Source organism: Clarias gariepinus, chromosome 24 (genome assembly GCF_024256425.1).
Source record: "Clarias gariepinus isolate MV-2021 ecotype Netherlands chromosome 24, CGAR_prim_01v2, whole genome shotgun sequence".
Taxonomy (NCBI): Eukaryota; Metazoa; Chordata; class Actinopteri; order Siluriformes; family Clariidae; genus Clarias; species Clarias gariepinus.
In genome coordinates, this window is record NC_071123.1 from 20,884,897 (window position 1) to 20,908,205 (window position 23,309).

Genomic DNA, 23,309 nt, shown 5'->3' on the forward strand with positions numbered 1-23,309 from the left:
TTCCTCCCCTTCAACAGCACGGACAACAATGATTTTAAGAATGTGCAAACTGGCATCACTTCGTCTGTAAAAGTAAATAAAAAAATATATATATTTTGAGAAACAAAAAAATCTGAATTGCTTCACTCACCTGTGATGACTTTATTATCACAGAGAAATAATAATAAAAATAATTGATTATAAAAAATGATAATCATATACTTCAGATTGTTAAACTTAGCAATAATCTTGCATCAGTAAAACATTCTAAAACATGTCATGAGATGGCTACACTCCATAGATTACTCCATAGGTTGTCAGGAAATCCTATGATGAATGCTGAGTTTGTATTTAAAGGGTTAGTCTAAACATGAAAATTCTTTCAATCATTACTCAGATTTATGTATTCATTTGCATTTGGTATATGCTTCTGTCCAATGCAACAAACACTATATTCAAGGTACAAGTTTTTATTTATAACATGTAATTTACAATTACTTGCTTTTCCTGGGAATCAAACCCATGACCTTGGTAGCACCATGCTCTACTGTTTGAGCTAGATAAACTGTAGATGGTCATCACTAAGCAGGAAATGTCCACCCCTTCATCTAACTTTATCTTGTAGTGAATTTAACATTTTAAATTGTATAATTAATAAGAAAACAATGCTTTACCAGGCAATCATCAGAGATCCTCTTCAGCTTCACATCTCAGCTCTACGCTTTGTTTCTGTGAAAATATTTACATTGTATCATTACATAATCTTTTATTAGTACAACTACATTTAGCCATTTCTTCATCTTTTGTAAGTTTGCCTTTATCCAAAGAAAATTACAAAAGAGAAAGGCATCAAGCATGTCAAGCAGTGCTACTAACACAACGTTTCTGACATTGTTAGAAAAATACATGATAGAATAGTGAGGGATTAAGGAAAAAGTGAGAAGCAAGAATTATGTGTGGAAAGATTAAGCATTCAAGGTCACAGGATGACTCTACTTCTTTTTCTTGTCTGCAATGTGATTTGGACAAATTAGAGCTTCTATCAATACTGTATGAACATATGTACAGGTTCATTACTGTAAAATTCGGATAAAAAAAAACGTTTATTGCTAGTGCTCTTTTACCATTTAATGCTTTAACACACCTGACTCAGTTTGTTCAGAAAGGTCATCTCACTGGCAGACCTTTCTCTGAACACGCCGTTTTCACGAGAGGTGGGGGTAAGAAACACGCATCTCGTTCTATTAAACCACGCGCTCGGTTCGTTATTATTTTATTTATTTATTTTTATTTTTACCACAGGACCCCTGGGGGGCTCCGTAGGTTCGGGTTTTTACACGAAAAACGGCGTTTTGTGAATCTCCACACTATTAAAAACCGAAATATTGCTAATTGTACGTCCTGAAATTAAGATGAACATTAATTGGGGGTCATGAAAGTGAGAATCACATCCAAAACAGAAAGGTAAACTCACCTCGAACACGCCAAACTCCAGCTCCAGCCAGGCCGTGTAGTACCTCCGTGATGATCCCCAACCGACTGATCCACAGCGCGGGTACAGCGTCTCCAAACACGCATGCGCGGTTTAATTTAAAATTTAAACTAAACTTAAAAAGTAAAATTTACTTAATATTATTAGGTTTATGTGCAGTGACTATAAAACATGTAAATGTTACAAGTAAATACATAATAACATTTAACTCTTTCCACTTAGTTAATTTATTACACGAATTAAATGTGTAGGTATTTAAACTTTTACTTAGAAAATTCTAGTTCTCCTTGAAATGTATTTTTACAATGTAAAAATTATGATGATTAATTTAATAAATTTTACCACACCAAAAAATCATTTTTTTCAGTGCAGTTATAAACTACAAAAACGTTTCTGTTGGTGTTTTATCTTTTGTACTGTACATTTTTTCAAATTCAGACCTCATTTGTAAGTTGCTGCTGGTGTAAAACAGGGTTTTTATTAAATATAAAATAAAAATCTCTGTTTTATCCCGTTTGTCTTATGCTTCCTTCCTTCACAGAATTCTGTTGATCAGGGCTTGAAATTTTAATTTACTTGAGTTGGATCAACTTAATTTACAACTGAAAAAATTTTGTACTAATGCTATTCATTTATGTTAACAGTGTTAAATTATGTTGGGCGCAGCTGTAGTAAATAAGTTAAATGAACCTAATAAAATTAATTTGACTGAACCTAAGAACTTTAAGTTGGGCCAACAAAATTACTTAATGCTGAAAGAGAGTCATTTAATCAGGTGGAAATTCTTTCCATAATTTAATTATGTTCATTCAATGAGTAATTTTTTTGAGTGTATGGCCTGCACCATGATGAATTTAGACCAATATAATTTATTGTTTTCTAAAATGTATGTGATCAGAGAAATTTAAAAACTCTATTGTTTATAAGGGAGCCATTACTTCTTACACTGTCTGAAGTTTAAAGGTGATCATGGATTATAAAATATCAGAACTCACTACCATTCATTTCATAATCTGTGTAACAAGTAGACTGCATCACTATGATCTTTGATGAGGTTTAGACAACAGCTAAAACTAGTAAAATCTATGAAGATGTAAACACAAGAACTGAAACCCTGTTGTGAAACATCACAGTTATCATGAATGGAGCTTTTTTGGCTGTTCTAACAATGTTATAGTGAAGATGTTGTAGAGGAGAAGCACAGAGAGCTGGAGACTCTTCAGAGACACATTCAGAGCTCACAGAGACTCACAGACTGAGGGAAGAAGTTTACCAGGAAACAGTGATGAGTTTAATATATCAGAACCAGCAGCAGGTTTAGTTCACACTGCATGTAGGACTTTGGGCTTGATTTTGCTGTTCTGGCAAAAATCCCACATTTATTGTGACTTGAGGTCAGAGGTCTGATATTTCCTAACATGACATGTTCACCAGGGTATGATTTTGTGCCACGATAAACAAAGACAACTTCTGTCAGTGTGATAAATGTTACTCACATCAAACTCACAGAACAGTTACACACACAGTAGTGGCAGGAATTATGTCTGAAATAATTCCATTTGAAAAGCTTAGTATGAGAAATGGATCATGCACTTTTCTTAGCTATTTATAATTGACTCATGCTGTCTCACAGTGTGAAGATGAATCTGATTAACAACAATGCAACTTCGCATTTCCACAAAACAGTCATTAGAGAGGTTCATTGTTAAAGATTCCAGTTTTCAGACAGAGACTCTGTCAGAGAGCAGTGATTCCATTAGTGTGTGTGTGTGTGTGTGTGTGTGTGTGTGTGTGTGTGTGTATGTGTGTGAGTAACATCAAGCTCCATTCAGTATTTATTCTTAATCTGACAATAGATGTTTCGTATATTTTTAATTCTTAAAGTAATAGAAGAGCAATAAAAAATTAACAATTCATTAATTCATTCACTCTGAACTGTATTTGTTTCGGTGTTATATTTTTGTAGTAGTAGGAGTACAGTAGGTGCAGCAGCAGCAATAATGGGTTCCTTGAGGAACCTCAGATGGTAGGGAAATTGTGTTTTAGCACCTAAAATACTGTAGATTCAGACCAAGATGGGAAATGTTCTTCAAGGACCCTGATAAACCAACTCAAGTTTCTCAGAGAACTGATATGTTTACAGGCTTCCACCAGTGAGGCAAACTGTAACATTTTAGGCCTACATGACCATGTAGCAAAAAAAAAAGTATTTTTATTTGAAATAATGTATTTCCTTTAAAAATTTGTATTATTTTTTATATGAATTCATGAATTGCATTAAAGTTTTGTTTAAATTTTGACACTTATAAACCCGATTAAAAAAAATGTCACTTGCACTTGAGCATACTGTATGAAAAATATTAATTTTTTACTTTCTTCATTATGTTTTATAAAAATAATTATTATTCTTATTATAGTATTACACGACACTCTGCTGTGTGCTGGGGTGTAACACAGTGGCGTCTTAGACACACAGGCCACATATGTTGCTGCTTAAGACCTCACCAGCAGGGGGCCTCATGGAGTAACATGAATGTATATTTTTCTTTTCATTTTTAAATGCTTTAAAAAATCCCATATCTTTTATATGCTTTTCTTTTTGTAAGCATTACGTGATGGTACAAATCTATTTATAAAACAGAAATCAAGTTCGCTAAGGATTTTTTTCTTTCTATTTTTGAAACCATAGAGATGATCCAACACCTTGTAATGTGTCTCTTGTGCTTTGTCTCTGGTTTCAGGCTCATTCTTGCCATGTGGCCTGTGAGTTCCCTTATCAGATACATTATTGTGCTTAATTGATACAAATACATGAATAATCTGTACCTGGAAATAACACTGATGCCGAGGAAAGGCATTTTTCTACAAACTGCATGTGTTACATAAATAAATGATTCCTGAGGAGTGCTGTGCTACTTTTTATTACTGATCCTTTTCTTTGAAGATTCAGTACCCAATATAACACACACTGGTTTGTTACCATAAGAAACACCAGAACATCATATTACTACAGAGATAAAGACACAATTATTTTACTCTGTTGTTAATCAGTAACAGTACAGTGTTAATAAAGGCCTCAAAATCTGATAGACAAGGGACACAAACCCAGCCATGATGTCGTGTAATGTAGAACTCAGTGTCCAATTCCTCTCTCTGTTTCTTCTTTAGCAGATCACTTCAAATTTATATATTTAATCTTCCTCAGTGTTCTTTCATGATAACTTAAACTAATTTGTGAATTAAGAATATTAAATGAAGCTACATTTGGAGAATAAAAGCACCATACTTACAGTAATTATAAGAGATAAAAAACAGTTTTGAAAACAATGATCATGTAAAAATGAAGGTTGATTTCATAAAGAAATGGTACAAAATATGAACAAAATGTGTAATTTTATTAAGATCATACTGTAGCACATGAAAGCCATAAATGGCTACAATATGGCAGTGTTGATCAGTGATGCGAAATACATTCAAATTATGTCAAATATGGATTTGCAGAATTGCTCAGACCGTCCCAGCAAAATGTATTTTCATGTTTTTAATGAAAACTTTGCAACACAACACAGGCAAACAAACAAACAAATAATGGACAGAAAACATCTGTAAAACCATCAAGCGATCTGAACTTACAGTAAAAATCGGTTCTCCGACACTTTTTGCTTTGTTTGAAATCAAATTCAATACAAATTTTATTTGTCACGTACATTCATACACAGTCATTCACAGTATGATATGCAGTGAAATGCTTGTATGACCGGCCATGACCTAAAATAAAATAAAATAAAAAATGTTCAAGTCTGGTGATTGTGATAGCAGCAACTAATGTTTTGAGAATGTAGCACAACATGAACTGTAAATATAAATAAATAAAATGTAATAAAAATGTAAAAAAAAAATCTATATTTACATAGGATTTTGTTAAAATTCTATAGTATAAAAGGCATTGATTACATTGAGGTGTAATAAGATTTCTACAATTTGTAAAATGTTCAAAATGCCCCACTCACAACACTCGCTGGGATACGTAAAGAAGAATTTTACTGTACAGTCATGTATATGTGACAAATAAAGACTTACTTAAACTTAAAATTTTATATATACACATTATCATATCATACACATTAATAGCTAATTAAACATGTCATATTTAAAAAATAATCTCTATCCATACACTATACATGCTGGTTAAGGCATTTCCTTGCAGAGTTTTTGTAATGTAAAAGAACAGTTTGTTAGATTATTAGCTCCTTTCATTAACCTTATGCTAATATCTCTTCTCATGATGTCATCAGGGCCAGATTTGGAATCTGATATACCGGGTATTTTCCCAGTGGGCCAATGCAATTTGGGGCTGATACAAATTATTATTATTATTATATTTATTATTATTTTTATTATTATTATTACATACAGGGACCCATTTATTCGTCTGCTGACAGCGTAAGAGACTGCTGCAGTCACCTCCTCTTCATTGTGTAACATCATCAGACAGGTGTAGAAGAGTAGGTTTAGAGTCATAGAGGAGAGCAGGAGTGAACTGTAATCGATGATGAGGGCCGGAGTGAAGGGCAGAATGAGGAGGAGCAGGAGGAGAGGGAGCTGAATCAGTAGGGAGGAGCTTCATGATAACAGGATCTCATTGAGAGGTAGCCTATCCTAGTGTGTGTGTGTGTGTGTATGTGTGTGTGTGTGTGTGTGTGTGTGTGTGTGTTTTGAAAAGCAACATAAGTTATATACTGTGCATCTATAAGAAAGAAAAATAATTTTTTCTTCCAGTGCAGTTCTGTCCACTGTCTCTGGATTGCACACTTATGTACTATTCACACGGGATTAGTATTATTTGTGAACCTCATGTGATTTAGAAATTACTCCCCTACATCTACATTTCATGTGGCGCATTCACACTGGATAAGCGAAGACTGCGATTTAACTTAAATTTACTGACTTATCTCTTGAATATACTGGAAAATATCCTGGAAAGTGTGTGTGTATATATGTCCGTGCATATGCAGACTGTGTGTGAGACAGAGAGAGAATTTATGAATGTGCGGTTAGATGGATTGAAAAAATAAAACCAAAAAAAAAAACAAATATAGTTATCGTGCCCTGTGTCATTGACATTTCATCGGGTTAAAATCGAATGACTGGAGCATTATGACGTGAACCTCCTCGCTTAATTATGCATTACTTTGAATCAACTATTGTTTGGAAATATTATCACAGGTCTACATTTACATTTAGGCATTTGGCAGACGCTCTTATCCAGAGCCTGGGAACCTGCGATCGTCCGAACCGTAGTCCAATACCTTAACCACTGAGCTACACCTGGCCCCCAGGTCTAACTGTATGATATATGAGTGTTTATTGTATTCTCCTGTGGCTAACCCTTTGCCCGGAGCAGCTGAAAGACCACCAACAACAGTGTTTACTGCATCCTGCTAAACATCTCATCAATCACTTTCTAATCAATATTTTTGCTTTCGCTCTTCTGATGGTTTTCTGTTTTTTTCCTACTGCACATTGTATTGTTGTATGGTATATAGTGATATGACAAAATACTCTCAAAACAATCCCACATGGAAAGAACCTATATGAGGATATATGCGCATATATGAAACCTATATGCAGTATATATGCACATATATCCTGACCTATATGAGGATATATGCACATATATCTTCACCTATATGCAGTATATATGCACATATATCCTGACCTATATGAGGATATATGCGCATATATCTTCACCTATATGCAGTATATATGCACATATATCCTGACCTATATGAGGATATATGCGCATATATGAAGGCCTATATGCAGTATATATGCGCATTTATCCTCACCTATATGGGGATATATGCGCATATATGAAGCCTATATGCAGTATATATGCATATATATTATAATATATATGCTGCATACAGGCAAAATTGAGGTGCATATATGTGCATATACAGGCCATATAGGTCTCCTGTATTGCTTCTTTATATCCACATATAAGCCTTATATGTACATACAAGATATGTCTCCTATATAGCTCATGGCAGGATCTGGTCATTTTAGCTCATATCTCACTTTGGCAACTGTCATACATGATGCGCTCATATTTTTATTATCAAGGCAATAGCTAAGAACTAACTAAATAAAAAACACATTTTAGAATTTCTGTCGCATTATCTGCTAATGACCCGAGGCAGGACACGCCCACACGCCAATCACACGGAAATCAGTCCGGCTAATTTACATACTAGGCCACGCCCCCGGACAAGGAAACTCGTCAGAATGTTCTGGAAAGTGGGAGGAGTTTACATTTACCTCAGAAGAAGACTGTGTGGCCCTGACGACGAACGGGGAGCATTTTGAAGAGAGAATCCAGGAGGACACACTGGGTAAGTTATTAAGTCTTATATAACTCTTATTCTGATAATATTAAACTAATATTAGTAAATATTTTCCTCACTTCAGCTAGCTCTTGTCAGCTTGTGTGACACATTGGCTTTCAATGCCATTTACATAGTTTAGGTAAATCATGCTAACATGCTGCCTTTCTGTATGTAGCACAAACATGATATTTCCCGGTGGCTAAGCTAATGCCTTATGGAGTTTACAGATGTTTATAAACGTTTTAATAAATAATCATTCATTATTATTATACTGTCTTATTATTTTTGTCTTTTCTAGATGCTACATTGAAGAAGTGGCCGGCAGCCACCCGAGGGCAGACAGGCACATCTATCAATTCAAAGCTCACGAAGCTGAGAAGGTCCTCAAAATATATATGTTTTCTTCCTGTTGAGTTTTTTTGTCTTATTTTTGTTCTTTTACTATTTGATTGTTCTTAAAAAAATAAAAAAATTAAATTTCTACATTTTGGGCTTTTATTTATGTTGTCTAACAGCTATAGATTTTAATAATTTTACTAATATCTAGGTAAAAATATAGGTGCATATATATGCACATAGGTACATATATGCACGTATATATGTACATATATATGTACATATAATATAGGAAAACGGCCAATTTTATATATGTCACATATATGTCTATAGGTACATATATGCACGCATATATGCACGCACGCATATATGTACATATATGTACATATAATATATAGGAAAACGGCCAATTTCATATATGTCACATATATGTCTATAGGTACATATATGCACGCATATATGCACGCACGCATATATGTACAAACGGCCAATTTTAAATATGTCACATATATTAAAAACCTATATCAAACCTATATTAAAACATATATGTTTTATATAGGTTTTTTCCGTGTGGGATAACGAATTCTTCACGGAAGATTAATAAAAAGGCGCGCAGCAAACAAACAAAAAAAACTTAAAAAATTGATAGATAACATATATCTGATAGAATATTATCACAGGACCTCAGTGTTCGCTGAAATATGGTAGTTCATTTGCGGAGGAATTTTTACTTTACAAATTACAGACATGGCCGATTCACACAGGATTAAGATCACAGACAACCTTGAGGTCCCCAGGTAATACTAGTCCCGTGAGAATAGGACATTCGTCTCTGACTGGGTGAGTGTCTGTGGCTTTATAAACTCTGTTATTCAGTAAAAGAATTCTTTAAATTTCTGAGAAATTCCCTTAGATGCTTCTCCTGTTACAGCTGCTCTCTCTGACTCTGAGCTGCTTCTCACAGTTTTCTCATAAACCTCTTCAAGCACAATGTGAGCCTCTGTGAGATCTGAATGTTTCTGTTTAAGAGTCTCCAGCTCTCTGTTCTTCTCCTCCATCTGTCTGCTGAACTCTTCCTGCATCTTTGTTTTTGAGGCCAAAATGTTTCTCTGGAGTTCAGGCAGGATGATCTTCATGAGGTTTTTCTCTGTCTCCATCCTGACCTCTGCTTCATACACCCTCCTGATCTCCTCCATCTCCTGTTGGTGCTTTTTTTCCATTTCTGACCTTCGCTCTACCTCACATTTTAACTCCCTCTCAAGTTCTCTCTTTTTCTCTTCATCTCTCTCTTCTTTCACCTTTCTCTCCAGTTCAGTTGTTCGAACATTCAGTTGTCTGATGTCTCCTTCATGCTCCTGGATTATTCCTTTAATTTTTCTCAGAGAGTCCTGCACCTCCTTATCTATTTTTTCCTTCACTTCCATCTCCTTTTTCATCCTTTTCTCTTCTCTTTCTTTCAGGATCTTAGTTTCCATCGCTCTAATCTGAGATTCTGTCTCCAGGTAGATCTCACTGCTGTAGAATTTCTCCCTGCTTCCTTCCACCATCTTCTCGATCTTCTCCAGCAGGTCTGAGACCTGAGAACCATCTCCACTCTCATTAATGTTAAGACAGTAAAACCTGTTCCCACATTTCTCCACTAGTCTCTGGACCTCCTGATCTCCTGATTGAATAAACTCCTCAATGTTCTTCTTCTGAAGTTCATCAGTAACACTGAATATGATCATGGTGTTTCTCCAACATCTCTCTCCAAAAATCTCCTCCATTTTCTCCAGCATCCCTCTCTCCTCTCCTGTAGACCGCTTAACAGGTATGACCAGGAGGAAGGCGTGGGGTCCTGGAGCAGACAGATGGACACAGAGTCCCACATCCTGTCTCAGCTTCTCCAGAGAGAGTCCAGGAGAGAACCAGTCAGGAGTGTCCACCACAGTCACCTTCCTCCCAGCCACCTCCCCCTGTGTGCTCTCACTCTGCTGGGTGGATGTAGATGTAGCTGTAGATGTAGCAGCCTGGTTCCTCTCCTCTCTGCTCAGGATGGTGTTTCCTGCTGCACTCTTTCCAGACCCCGTCCTCCCCAGCAGCACCAGCCTCAGTTCTGCTACAGGAACCGACACTGGAGAATGTGGACTAGACGATTCTCCACCCACTGAAAATGAACAAAAATAAATCATTTAATACAGAATCACTTACTTACTTCATTGTGGTGATTATGTTGTTCTCTGGTGTATGTTGGTGGACTGATGGTCCATTCTTTAGGTAACTTTTATCAAATTTATGATAGGCAGCTCTTTCTATATGCTCACTAATTGTGTTACATAAGTAACACAAATGTTACATTTTGTGTTTTATTTTCACAAAATGAACAAGTCTCTCCCCAGAAGGATTTACATTTGTCCAATTGACTGAGACAACCTTAAAATATATCTGGGCAAGTTTATTTCAAAAGTATGTGTCCGACCTGGCAAATATTATGCTGTAAAATGTACTACAGTGAAACCACAGATTGAGAGTAACGCAGTTTGCGAGTGTTCCGCAAGACAAGCAAAATGTAATAAATTTTGACCTGGAAAACCAACAAGTCCTGATTCGCGAGCACTGAGTATCATGTATCACGCATGCGCTTCTTGTTTTGACGCCGAGCGTCACGTGATCACAACTGAGCAAACATTTTTTCTCTCTCTTGTGCTGCGGAATTGTGGGTGATTGTCTCCCCTGCTAGGTCTAAGTGCTTGTCTCTTACTGGTATAATCAACATCCGTGCACTGCTCTGTGTGTCTATGTGCATGCGCGCGTCATTTAACAACGTGCCACGCACACACACACACACATACACACACTCTTTCTCGCTGCTCTACACTGAAACACTGCTCTGTCGCAATTCTTTTTAAATGTAAAGTGCAGGTTCATTTGTTTTATTTTTACTTTACAGCAGTGTCATTAGAGAGATTTCTTGTTTATTTTCCTATAAAACAGTGTTTCTCTTGTGTGAGTGAAAAGAATGGAGGAAGGGTAAACTGTAAGACGAGAAGAGGGAGAGGGGAGCTTACTTTAGATTCACACACATACATACACTGCGCCTGCGCGCACAAATGGAAACACTTATCTGTCAGCATTTATTTTTACTTTTTTTTTAAACTAAAGTAGAGGTTAATTTGTTTTATTTTTACTTTATATTTTGTATTTAATTATTTTAATGTATTTTTTGGGGGGCTGTGGAACGAATAATTTGAGTTTCCATTATTTCTTATCGGTTCCCACTTCCGGGAATGAATTATGCTCGTAATTCAAGGTTCCACCTATATACAAAATAATTTTATATGATTCTTGTAAAGCCTGGTATCCCGCTGTCAGCTGAAACCCTCCGAACTCAGATAAAAAAAATCAAATAATATCAATACTAAAACTGATACAATAGCTTAATTATATACGCCCCTTTTTCAGGACTGTGTATTTCAACAATAATTTTGTAAAAATCCAAATAACTTTACAGATCTTCATTGTAAAGTGTTTAAACAATGCTTTCCATGCATGTTCAATTAACCATAATCAATTAATTAACATGCACCTTTGGAATGATCGTTAAGACCTTGACAGCTTACAGAAAGTAGGCATTTAAGGTCACAGTTCTAAAAACGCAGGACACTAAAGAGACTTGTCTACCGACTGTGAAAAACACCCGAAGAAAGATGCCCATGGTCCCTGCTCATCTGCGTGAACGTGCATTAGGCATGCTGCAGGGAGGCATGAGGACTGCTGATGTGGCTAGGACAATAAATTGCCATGTCCGCACTGTGAGACGCCTAAGACAGCGCTACAGGGAGACAGGAAGGACAGCTGATCATCCTCGCAGTGGAAGACCATGTGTAACAACACCTGCACAGGCTCGGTACATCTGAATATCACACCTGCGTGACAGGTACAGGATGGCCACAACAACTGCCCGAGTCACACCAGGAACACACAATCCCTCCATCAGTGCTCAGACTGTCTGCAATAGGCAGTCCATGAGGAGGAGATGCACTGCAGTACTTCAAGCAGCTGGTGGCCACACCAGATACTGACTGGTACTTTTGATTTTGAGCCTCCCTTCATTTAGGGAGACATTGTAAAACATTTTTAGTTTATGTCTTATGGTGTTGACTCTTTTAGTGTTCATACAAATATTTACACATTAACTTTACTGAAAGTAAAAACAGTTGAAAGTCAGAGGACGTTGCTGAGTGTACATGTATATGCAAAAACTTTGTTTGGAAATAAAATTGACCTAATTTTTATTACGTCCAGTATTATTATTATTATTAGTAGTAGTAGTAGTAGTATTAGTAGTATTATTATTGTCTATTATTTAAAGTAATAAGGTCAGTATCGCAACACAAATAATTGCATCTTGAAAGTTTATTTGATGATTTAATTAAATTATTGAACATTTGATTGTCATTTTATGTTACAGCAAGTTGAATTTAAAACTAATTTTATCCCTGCACAAATGTTCTATAAGGAATATATGAAAATAAAATTATTTGGCTCTGACAAAATGAGTCTCATTCACCTTTGACACAAATATACAATGTAAAGCATACCAATCCACTTGGGTAAATCTGAGTGGTACATCTGTCCCCTTTCCCCACACGGCCATCATGAGGCCATGAACTGTACCTGCCTGTAAGTCTTTTTAAACATGTCTAACGAGTCAGCTGACCTCAATTAAATTCAACCCTGGAGCGACAACACACATGGTGTTTACTGCGCTTGAATGGACGCCATTTTGTCTTAGAGCTGTTTTCTTTTGTATTGGACTGTGAACTCTGTTTTGTTGAGGATTTTCTGAATTTAAGATTATTCACCATCAGGACAGATTTACAGGACAGACATTTTCTATCATCCCGAACTGATTCATTGAAACCGATGAGGCTGACTTATTTCTGCCGCACACACACACACACACACACACACCCACACACACACACACACACACACATACAATATACTGGAATTAAGATATTTTATACATTCATTTACACACTGAAAATATTGTATATATTGTAAACAAATAAAGCAATTGTTCATGTATATTCCTAGCTGATGAATAATTATTTTACCCACTTTGTCCTAATTTGGTCATTTCTAAATCCCTCCCACTAGTGATCTTTTTTTCTTTTAACAGCTACAATTCCATTTCACACAAACAAAAAGGGCAAATCCTATTCTGTTACTCTGTTTAGGATCCCTGGATATTTACAGATATTTCTCTCTTATCTATTAGTTGTTTTTATTTGTGAATGATAATATTTTATGTCAGTTTTACACAATATTGATCTTTTTACTGTAAACTAATTATAAATGTAAATGTCTACATCTGCCTGCTGTGTCTCTTTATAGTCGTCTCTTTTACCCCTAAACTAGTGTTGAGTTACACACTGAACACTAACATTAATCACTTACATGTAGGACGACCTCCCTCCATACTGTTTCTTCTCCTGATTGGTGCTGCTGAGTCCTGAGTCTCTCCACTCACTAGGAAACATCAGAACCAGTCAGAATGAGAGAGACATTCTTCTATAATTAATCACTTTCACTGTTTAAATTACACTTCCATACAGTAGCTGAAGAGTTGCATCATTAAGTATCATTACAGTATATTTCATGTTCTTACATATGATTTATTAGGTGTAGATTAATATTTTAAGTACGTTTTGAAAAGCCTTTAAGTGCTTACTGTAACAAATTACTCACTATATGGATGTAACCCTTCCTTGCTGTTTCTTCTCCTGATGAGGGCTGATGATTCTGGATCTGTCTGTTCCTGCAGCTGCTTTGTTTTCTCCTCTAGAAGTCTCTCTTTCTCCTGAAGCTGTTTGTCTCTCTCCATTAGCTGTGTCTCTCTCTCAGTTAGACGTCTCTCTGTCTCTTCAAGCTGTTTGTTTTTTTCTGATAACTCAGTTTTCTGTTGCTCCAATACGATCATCATCTCCTGTAGTTGTCTCTTCTCATCCTGCAGCTCCTGTCCCAGTGTCTCCACGTTGTTTTTACTGGTTTCCAGCTCTTTATCTGTGTTCTTCAGCTGTGTTTCTTTCTCACTCAGCAGTTTGTTCATATTCTCCAGTTGTGAGATTTTCTCTTTAACTTGTTCAGTAGCATGTTGAAGTTTATTATTAGTTTCCATTAACACTGCGTCTCTCTCAGAAAGCGTCTTCTCATTAGTCTCTAAACGTTCTTTTAGAATCTTCAGCTCTTCATTTTTCTTATTTAATTTTTTCTCCTTCTCCACAAGTCTGTTGTCCTTTTCCTCCACTTGTATTTGTGTCTCCTGTATCTGTGTGTCTTTCAGTTTCAGTTGTTGATCTCTCTCATGTAGAGCTCTGTCTCTCTCCTCTAGCTCTTTACTCGTCTTCTCTAGTGTTGTATTTGTATCTTTTAGTTGTGCGTCTTTCTCCTCGATGATTTTCTCTCTGTTTCTCCGTTCTGTATCTTTATTCTCTATTTGTCTTTTATAATCCTCCAGCTGTTGGTCTTTATGCTGCAGTGATTTAGACGTGCTGTCCAGTTCCAGTTTAGTGTTTTTTAGCTCCTTTTCAATTTCTTCCAGTTTTCTGATCTTATTTTTATATTCAGTAAAAAATTGTTTGTCATCTATGTTATATTCTGAAAATAATAATAATAATAATAATAATAATAATAAGTGGGATAATGTTTAAAGAAAAAAATGCACTTTTCAATATAAGGGTCAATATTATATGTTTTTCAAATTTGATAATATTTTAACTATTAGTCAAAAAATCAAAACAACAACATGATATAAATAATACTAATCAAAATAATAAATTAGAATTGTATCCCTTCAGTATCTATAGGGCTTTTTGTTACATGACTGATGTATTTTCTTCTAGTAGCACTCACAGTCATTCTCCTTTTACATTTAAGTCTCCTAAACTTTTAACATGTGGAGTAAATAAAACCTTGTGATTTATATTGTGAACTTCAGACAGAATGTTTAGTCGATCATTAATCAACTTCAGGTTCTACACATGAACACAGGTATGTTTACTTTTGTAGCTCCTTCCACACTCACCAACACATAAAGCAGATTTCTCCATTTCTATTCTCTCATCTTCTGTCCATTTTCTGTCTCTCTGTGGAAGAGAATAAATCAGTGTGAAGGTTTTATACCTGACTCCATACTGTATGGAAATAAAGTGTTAAATAAACATAAAGTGGGTGTTTGTGTGTGTGTGTGTGTGTGTGTGTGTGTGTGTGTGTGTGTGTCACTGAGAGGTGATATTACCAACACTACACACTGAGCTGATTAAGACTGATTTAAACTGATATTGTATTTAGTAACACACTGAGTTTTACTGCAGCTGAAGAACACAATCACTAAACACTAAGCTGATCATTACAGATAAATATCCTCCCCTCTACAGGAATGTCTAATTGTTTTTTTTTTAGCATCACACAATAACGCAATATATTAATGTAATTATGCATCAAAATCTTCTGTCCCAGATTGTAAAGAAACTGATGGTCATAAAAACAACATTAAACACAATCAGTCAGCCATGATTAAAACACACAACACAATTCAGACACTGAGAGTTTGTCATGGATTTGTTCTCTGAAGTGACATTAAATTTGCCCGACAGATTTTAATAAAATAGTTTTAAGTAAATTAATGTTGTTCCTGGTGTTGGGTCTCTACACAGATCCTCATGTTAAATTAAATATCTATTAAACCTTTTTATGTCTCTATAAATTGAATTTCAGACAAAGTTTGCAGATGGACTTCAATATGTGTGAAGGTAATAATTTATTTAGCTTCTTTTTCTTGCTTTATAATTAATTTTGTTTATGTGTAAAAAAATTGTTTACAATCATAGCAATAATTATGACGTCAGTAATCACAGTAAATCGTTAACTGTCATGTTTTCCCTGTGTGTTCCTGTTGTGTGTGTTCTGTAGGACTTTCATGTTCATGTTTGTTTCAGACTTCAGTTCCCAGTATGCATTGCACCTCACATGTCAGTCACATGATGTTAATTGTGATCACCTGCACCTTGTTTAGTTTAATTAGTTTGTCTGTTTAAAGTCGTGTTTCAAAGTCTTCTGTTTAGAATCCTAATGTATTTTGTTTTGTTTGCTTGTATTAGCTTTAGCATTAGCACTGTCATTAGCATTAGCCTTTAGTTCGCAGCCGAGCCACAGACATAGTTCTCACGTATTTAATGTATAAAGGAAAAACTTTTTTATTTAACATATTAATCTGTACTTGCATCCTGCCTGTTAAATGTCATTAACAAACAGCTCAATGTCCATGTTTCTATTCAATGTGTCAGTCGTGTGATAGTTTTTCTGACCATCACTGTGAGCTGTAACCATAGTAACCCATCACTGGGTAATAGACTTATTATAACAATTTAAGATGTTTTTAAGCTGTTAGTATCAGTAAGAGATTTATGAACATTAATAGTTTAGTACAGTTTACTCACCTGATAAACGTAGACGTCTTTTACTTGATGATGTGACAAAAAAGACAAAGAAAGCTTGATTAGATTCCTAAAAATGCTTTGGCAATTTTTGTAAATGTCTCTGTATTATATGGAATAGTATTAGATATAAACATTCTGTGGCTGTTCTCAGTAAACGTTTTGTCCTGCATTAGTTTGTCTCTCTTCTGTTTCTCTGCTGATTTTGGTAAAGAAATGGCTTTAGCTTTATCATATTAACTCTGTAAGAAACAAATTTACTAAATCACTCACTCACATTCTGTTATAATCTCTTTCATGCACTATTATTTAGCGTGGACTCTCTAACTCACTTCTCTCACTAAAGTTATATACAGTACACTACCTGGACGAAAAAAAAGAAAACCTGTAAACTTCATGAAAAAAATATGAACTAAATAAAAAAAAAAAAACAAACGTGATCAGATATCAAACACTTCGAGAAGTTAAATCATTAAAAAAAATCATCCTTACTAAAATGACAGCAGAAATCACAGAGCTCACAGGATTGGGACTAAACAGCTGTGTGACTATCAGAAAACCACTTGTTAATGAGGCTAATCAGAACAAAAATAATCTAATTAAATGTACTGAATGACCAGGTTATTACATCAATACATCATTATTCTTCCCAGATGTCCTGGACATACGCTGGGCTCTGTGAGCATGAGGAAGCATTTATACACAGGAATTATTCACCACATTACACACTATAAGGAAAGCATGTGATCAAATGAAATATTAGTGTGTGTGACTTTTTGGGAGGCCGGGCAGTGAACACTACAGTAATATTAGTCTCAGTAACTTTATAAAGGAGTTATTACTATAAAATTACAATCAAACAAAAACCTTTAGCTTTTTACCTCTTAGTATCAGTGTGTAGGTCAGATTTGTGTGTGTGTAGAAAACTAATGACAAACTAGACAACAGCATAATGAATTTCAGTTCTGTTGTGTTCACTACACTATGCTCATGATGCTCAGTGGTACTTTATACAAGTAACACAAACACATAAATAAAATAGGGATTTTTTTTTATAAAACTAATGTCTTTCTCACCTCGCTCCTCTCTCCTCTGTGGATCCCCTTTGATCTGTCACAGTGAATAATAAAGTGTAAATGTTTTGTGCATGATTGAACTGTTACTCTGTACATAACACAGTTTATGTGTCTGTTCATAAACAAAGGAAAGCTAGTTAAGGATGTACAATTAGTCATCACACAGTAAATCTACAGAACATTCTGTTACTCTGTGCTGATGATCATCTGCTCACACTGGAGAGATTTATCAGCTACAGAAACATAACTGTGGAGGGAAAAGTCACACAGCGGGAAACAAATAAATCATTAACTTATGTGTCTTTATTCCATCACTTCCATACAAATACTGTATGCAAAACAACACAAAAAGTGTTCTGCTATTATCATGTGTAATTACAGATCTGTGTATGTGGAGAACATTAACGCCTCATCAGTGTATTTAGATCTCGTTCCCATACTGAGGTGTAGCTCCTTATTAGTGCAGGAGAAAATGGAGTGTATAAGAGGAGAGAGATTCTGATGGAGTCTGGCAGTGGTGTGTGTTATATGTTACATGTTTGTTGTGTCTTTTACTCGACATGGTAAACGTCTCTGTCTACATTATTGCAGTGCAGTGGGGTTACACACAGGTGCATTGTGGGAAAGAAGCTGACTGATGGAAGTGGAATCTCACTTACTGATCAGAGTCCTTCACATAAACATCATCTGAAAATAGTTTTGTATGTTTCTATTTTGATTCCTGAATTAAAATCTAATACATGTGATAAGTTTATAAAATATCAGTGTTTATCATTAGTGTGAAGTCGAGTTATTTACTTACCCGTGCTGAAGGTGTCGTGTGAAACAAAAGAGAGAAATGTAATGTTAGATAAAATATAATGAGAAAAACTACAATCTTCACACTGTGATTTCAGTACAAAGATGTTTAACTACAACTTTTTATAGTAAATATAATAACAGATAGTTAATCATCTATTTATAGCTAATATTTAAATCATTAAATAAAAGTTGTTAATAAAGTATAAGCATCACCATGTTTTACCCCATTTCTATCTGTATCAGGGAAAAAAAATAAAGACAAGTTCTTCTGTCTTCATAAATAAATTAATTCAATATGATGAGATTGTTCACTAATGTGTGTGTGTCACTTGTAAACACACCTTGAACGTTTTATCTCTCAGGATCAGTGTGTAGGTCAGATTTGTGTGTGTGTGTGTGTGTGTGTGTGTGTGTGTGTGTGTGTGTGTGTGTGTGTGTGTCTCTGTAGAACACTAATGATAAACTAGACAACAGCATGATGAATGTTCTGCCAGCGATCACAGTCTGTTGTGTTCACTACACTATGCTCATGATGCTCATATATCTATGTGCTATTGCACTCTGAACACACAGCACAGTCCAATCTATTTCATCTGCACAATAAATATATTATTCATGCAGCATCAACACATCACTATCAGAGAAAAGACTTTATACTCACTTTTTGCTTTCTTCTGTGAAAGTAAATAATAGAGAGTGAAGATTTAATGCATGATTACAAATGTGAATTGTTTCATGTGAAAATGTGAAAGTAACTGTTACTCTGGTTAAAACACAGCTGATGTGTGTCTTAATAAAAAAGAGGAAAACTAGACAATAATCAGTCATCACACACAGTAAATCTGTATAATGTAGCATTGTGCTAATATACCGCTAGTTCCCCTTAAGGAACAGAAATATCTTGTGATTTATTGGAAAATACTATTTTCTGATATCTGCATGTATTTACCAATATACAGTATGTCAGTATATGTGCATTTCCCCCTGTGTATTTTAAATCTATAGTTAAATATTCTGTAATATATCTATGTGTTATTGTAGTACATAAAGGAATATACAGAATATTAGATTCCCACTTCCTTTAATTAAAAACACAGACATTTATCAATGTAAAAAACTGAACAGATAACAGAATGATGTGCTTTGCTACTGCCTCGTCTATATATTGGTTACGACAGCATATGATATGTCGCAGTAGACTTGGGAAGATGTGTGATCTCGTTCTGTTTTTCTCTCTTTCACTCCTAAATCCCTCTCTCCTATTATAGAAGTTTTATAAATGAAGTGAAGGACTTCTGTTCTCAGTTCAGTCAGGTTGTCTTTATGCCGTGTGCATTAACATGACTTACTACTGTTAGTTTAAAGAGACTAAACGCTAGGCCGAGTCAACTCTTTAATGCTTTTTCACAATATGGTGTGAATGTTATGCAGAGCGAGTGATGGCAATTATTCTGTCTACAAGCACTGAACACTGTTAAAGCTAAATGATTTATGTTTATTGTGAAGTGTCAGGAAATGTCATGTCACTCTGTGTTTCAGTAAGAACACAATTATGAGTCACAGCTTATGAAAATAATCCAAATACTGATATGTTACTTGGACACTTGCAGAATAGACAACTGTTCCATCCAGAGGAATCCTGGGAAATGTTATATTTTTATTCTTATATGATTCTGGATGAGATTCTGATGGAGTCTGGCAGTGGTGTGTGTTATATGTTACATGTTTGTTGTGTCTTTTACTCGACATGGTAAACGTCTCTGTCTACATTATTGCAGTGCAGTGGGGTTACACACAGGTGCATTGTGGGAAAGAAGCTGACTGATGGAAGTGGAATCTCACTTACTGATCAGAGTCCTTCACATAAACATCATCTGAAAATAGTTTCTATTTGATTCCTGAATTAAAATCTAATACATGTGATAAGTTTATAAAATATCAGTGTTTATCATTAGTGTGAAGTCGAGTTATTTACTTACCCGTGCTGAAGGTCCTGTGTGAAACAACAGAGAGAAATGTAAAGTTAGATAAAATATAATGAGAAAAACTTATGATTTACAGACAGAATATCTTCATTCTTTGCTTTTAGTTTAAAGATGTTCAGCTAAAAGTTTAATATTTATATCAAAATAACAACATAGTGAATAATAAATAATTTATAATTGAACAATTAAATACTCAGTGCAGTAACACACATCTGTGATGAACTGGTGAATAAGACACGTCATATCGAATGAAAATGCTGAGCATCACCACGTTCATTCACATTTCTATCTGAATCAGGAAAAATTCATGGAAGTTACATCATTAATAATTATTATTAGAGTTATTATTACAGCATTAATTAGTTCCGTTTCCGGTGGTGTTTCCTCCTGAACTCTGAATAAGCAGCTCATTTAGTTGCCATTAGATGTCCAGAGAAAATTATTGTTGAAAACTTCAGTCCAGTGAGACTGCTATGTGCAGTGCCTTACTTACATGAGTGATCTCTGCCTAAAGCTCAGACCAGACTATTAAAGACTAAAGAACTTCCACTCTGACAAATTCCATGTAACAACGCTTCTGTCTCTGACGCAATTTTACATTTTCACTTTTCCAAAGTCAATAATTTCCAATAATGGAGTGCGAGGCTTTAACTGTAATGCCACGTGCAAATCCACACACACACACACACACACACACACACACACACACACACACACACACACACATTGCTCTCTCGCGATTCCTTGTAAAGGTAAAGCGCAGGTTAATTTGTTTTATTTTTACTTCATATTTTGTATTAATTATTTTTATCTATTAATTTTTTTGGGCTGTGGACCGAATTAGTTTTCATTATTTCTTCTGGGGAAATTCACTTTGATTTACGAGTGTTTTGAAATACTAACACACTTCTGGAATGAATTATGTTCGTAATCCAAGGTTTCCCTGTAGATATTTAGAATCTTTGTAAGAGTGCGCTTCACTTGTAAGAGTGTGTTGTGACGCCTTATATGTATAATCATACAAAACACTGTGAATCTAAATGTGATCTCAGGTCGTCCCACAGGCTAAAATCCACATTGTGATGCACCTGGAACATTCCACACCCTTTGGAGGTCACCTTGGGAGGTGCAAAACACTATAGAGAAAATAAAGGTCAGATTTCACTGGCCGGGGCTCAATGTGGAGTCATGTGACTTCTGTCAGGACTGTCCCACCGGTCAGTGTACAGCACCTGCTAAACCCGTCCCAAAGAAGTACTCACAGACCATTCAAGGTACGCCATTCATGTCAAAACTAAAGTGTGATGTGTGCCAAGGAAGCCTTTGAGGAGCAGCCCTCACCATTCAGGTTGATTTAAATATCAACAAAGTTCTCCCTATCATGTGACGGCACCTGCAAAAGGCACAAGAGAAGAAGAAGCACACCTACGACCAGCCGGCTCAGTCATGCGTAAGGTGGGCGATCGAGTACTGCTGCTTCTCCCCAGTGCTACATTCACGTTTATGGCACGTTGGCAAGGACCCTTAACCGTTGTGGAACAAGTTGGGCCAGTAAACTATCATCTGCAACAGCCAGGTATGTGCAAAAGCACTGAGCTGTATCATATTAATCTTTTGAAATGGTGGATTGAACCAATTCCTCGCTCCTTAGCCGTTGCCTCTCTCTTACTGCCACAGAGCAAAGCCGCCACCTTATTCATCAGGGAGAGGATCTGATGCCAATGCAGAATCAGGAGCTGAGTGAACTTGTGGATCAGTTTGTGGACTGATTTGTGTAAAACACAAGTCCAACACTAAAAGCTGTAACTCCTGTTATTAGTCTCTGTTATTAATTTACAGCCGTATAGAAGTGGAGAAGTGTGTACACAGTGCATTAGTGTGTGCCAAGTCAGATACCTTACTAACTAATGTGTGTTCTCTGGACTGTTATACACCTGTTATTAACCACTAGTCAGATATTCTTACTCTAAACATCTCAAACATCAGACATTTACATTTATGGCATTTGGCAGACACCCTTATCCAGACCAATTAACAATTTTTACATTTTTTAATAGTTACTCTTTATAGTTGAGGTTAGTTGAGGTTAGTCAGTAGTCCAATGTATGTCTCACTTTAACCTCAATGTGTGTGTTTGGTTTCTCAGCACTATATTTATTATCTGTTCTATTAAATATCAAATAACTCTAACAATCTAAAGGCCACATTTAGTGTGTAATTAAATTTCCTCTCTGATGTAAAAATGTCTCTGATGTAAAGTTATATTGAACGAATCCCTGATTAGCTGGAAAAGTAACATGTGATTCACTTATCAATCACTATTTAATTTAAGTATTTGTACAAGCTGCGGCTTTTAGGCCCTTGTGCAGGTGTGTATCAGAGTGAAAAACACACTCACTGTTTATTGGACTAAAATAAACTCCACTCCACATTAGCACCCTGTATACTGAACCTCATACTGAATACTGAGTGTGTGTTTCATGTACTGAGATGAGAAGCACAGATGATGATGTATAGTTTATACAGTGTGGAGTTCAGGAACACTTACCCATCACTACTGTAATCTCCTCTGTTCTGTCTCCATCAGTGACCTGACACAGGTAATGTCCTCTATCTGACTCTGTACAGTCTCTCAGCTGTAAGGAGACGTTTCCTCTCTCCAGCTCCTGAGTGAACAGACTCATTCTGCCCTCGTAACGTCTCCCCTCTGTCACCTGTCTGTTCTTACAGACACAAACACAGTCTGTCTTCTTAAACCACCGGATCTCCAT

The 23,309-nt window shown here is 35.7% G+C and overlaps 1 protein-coding gene across 1 annotated transcript; it reads right to left on the reverse strand.

The window, feature by feature from the left end:
• Positions 1-8,778: 8,778 nt before the first annotated feature.
• LOC128511916 (trichohyalin-like) lies at positions 8,779-23,309 on the reverse strand. The gene is made up of 6 exons (XM_053484966.1): positions 23,087-23,309; positions 20,533-20,546; positions 15,266-15,326; positions 13,930-14,838; positions 13,639-13,710; positions 8,779-10,342 (listed from the first exon to the last, which is right to left on the reverse strand). The coding sequence occupies exons 1-6, from the start codon at positions 23,307-23,309 to the stop codon at positions 9,069-9,071; spliced, it is 2,553 nt and encodes an 850-aa protein (XP_053340941.1). The 3' UTR covers positions 8,779-9,068.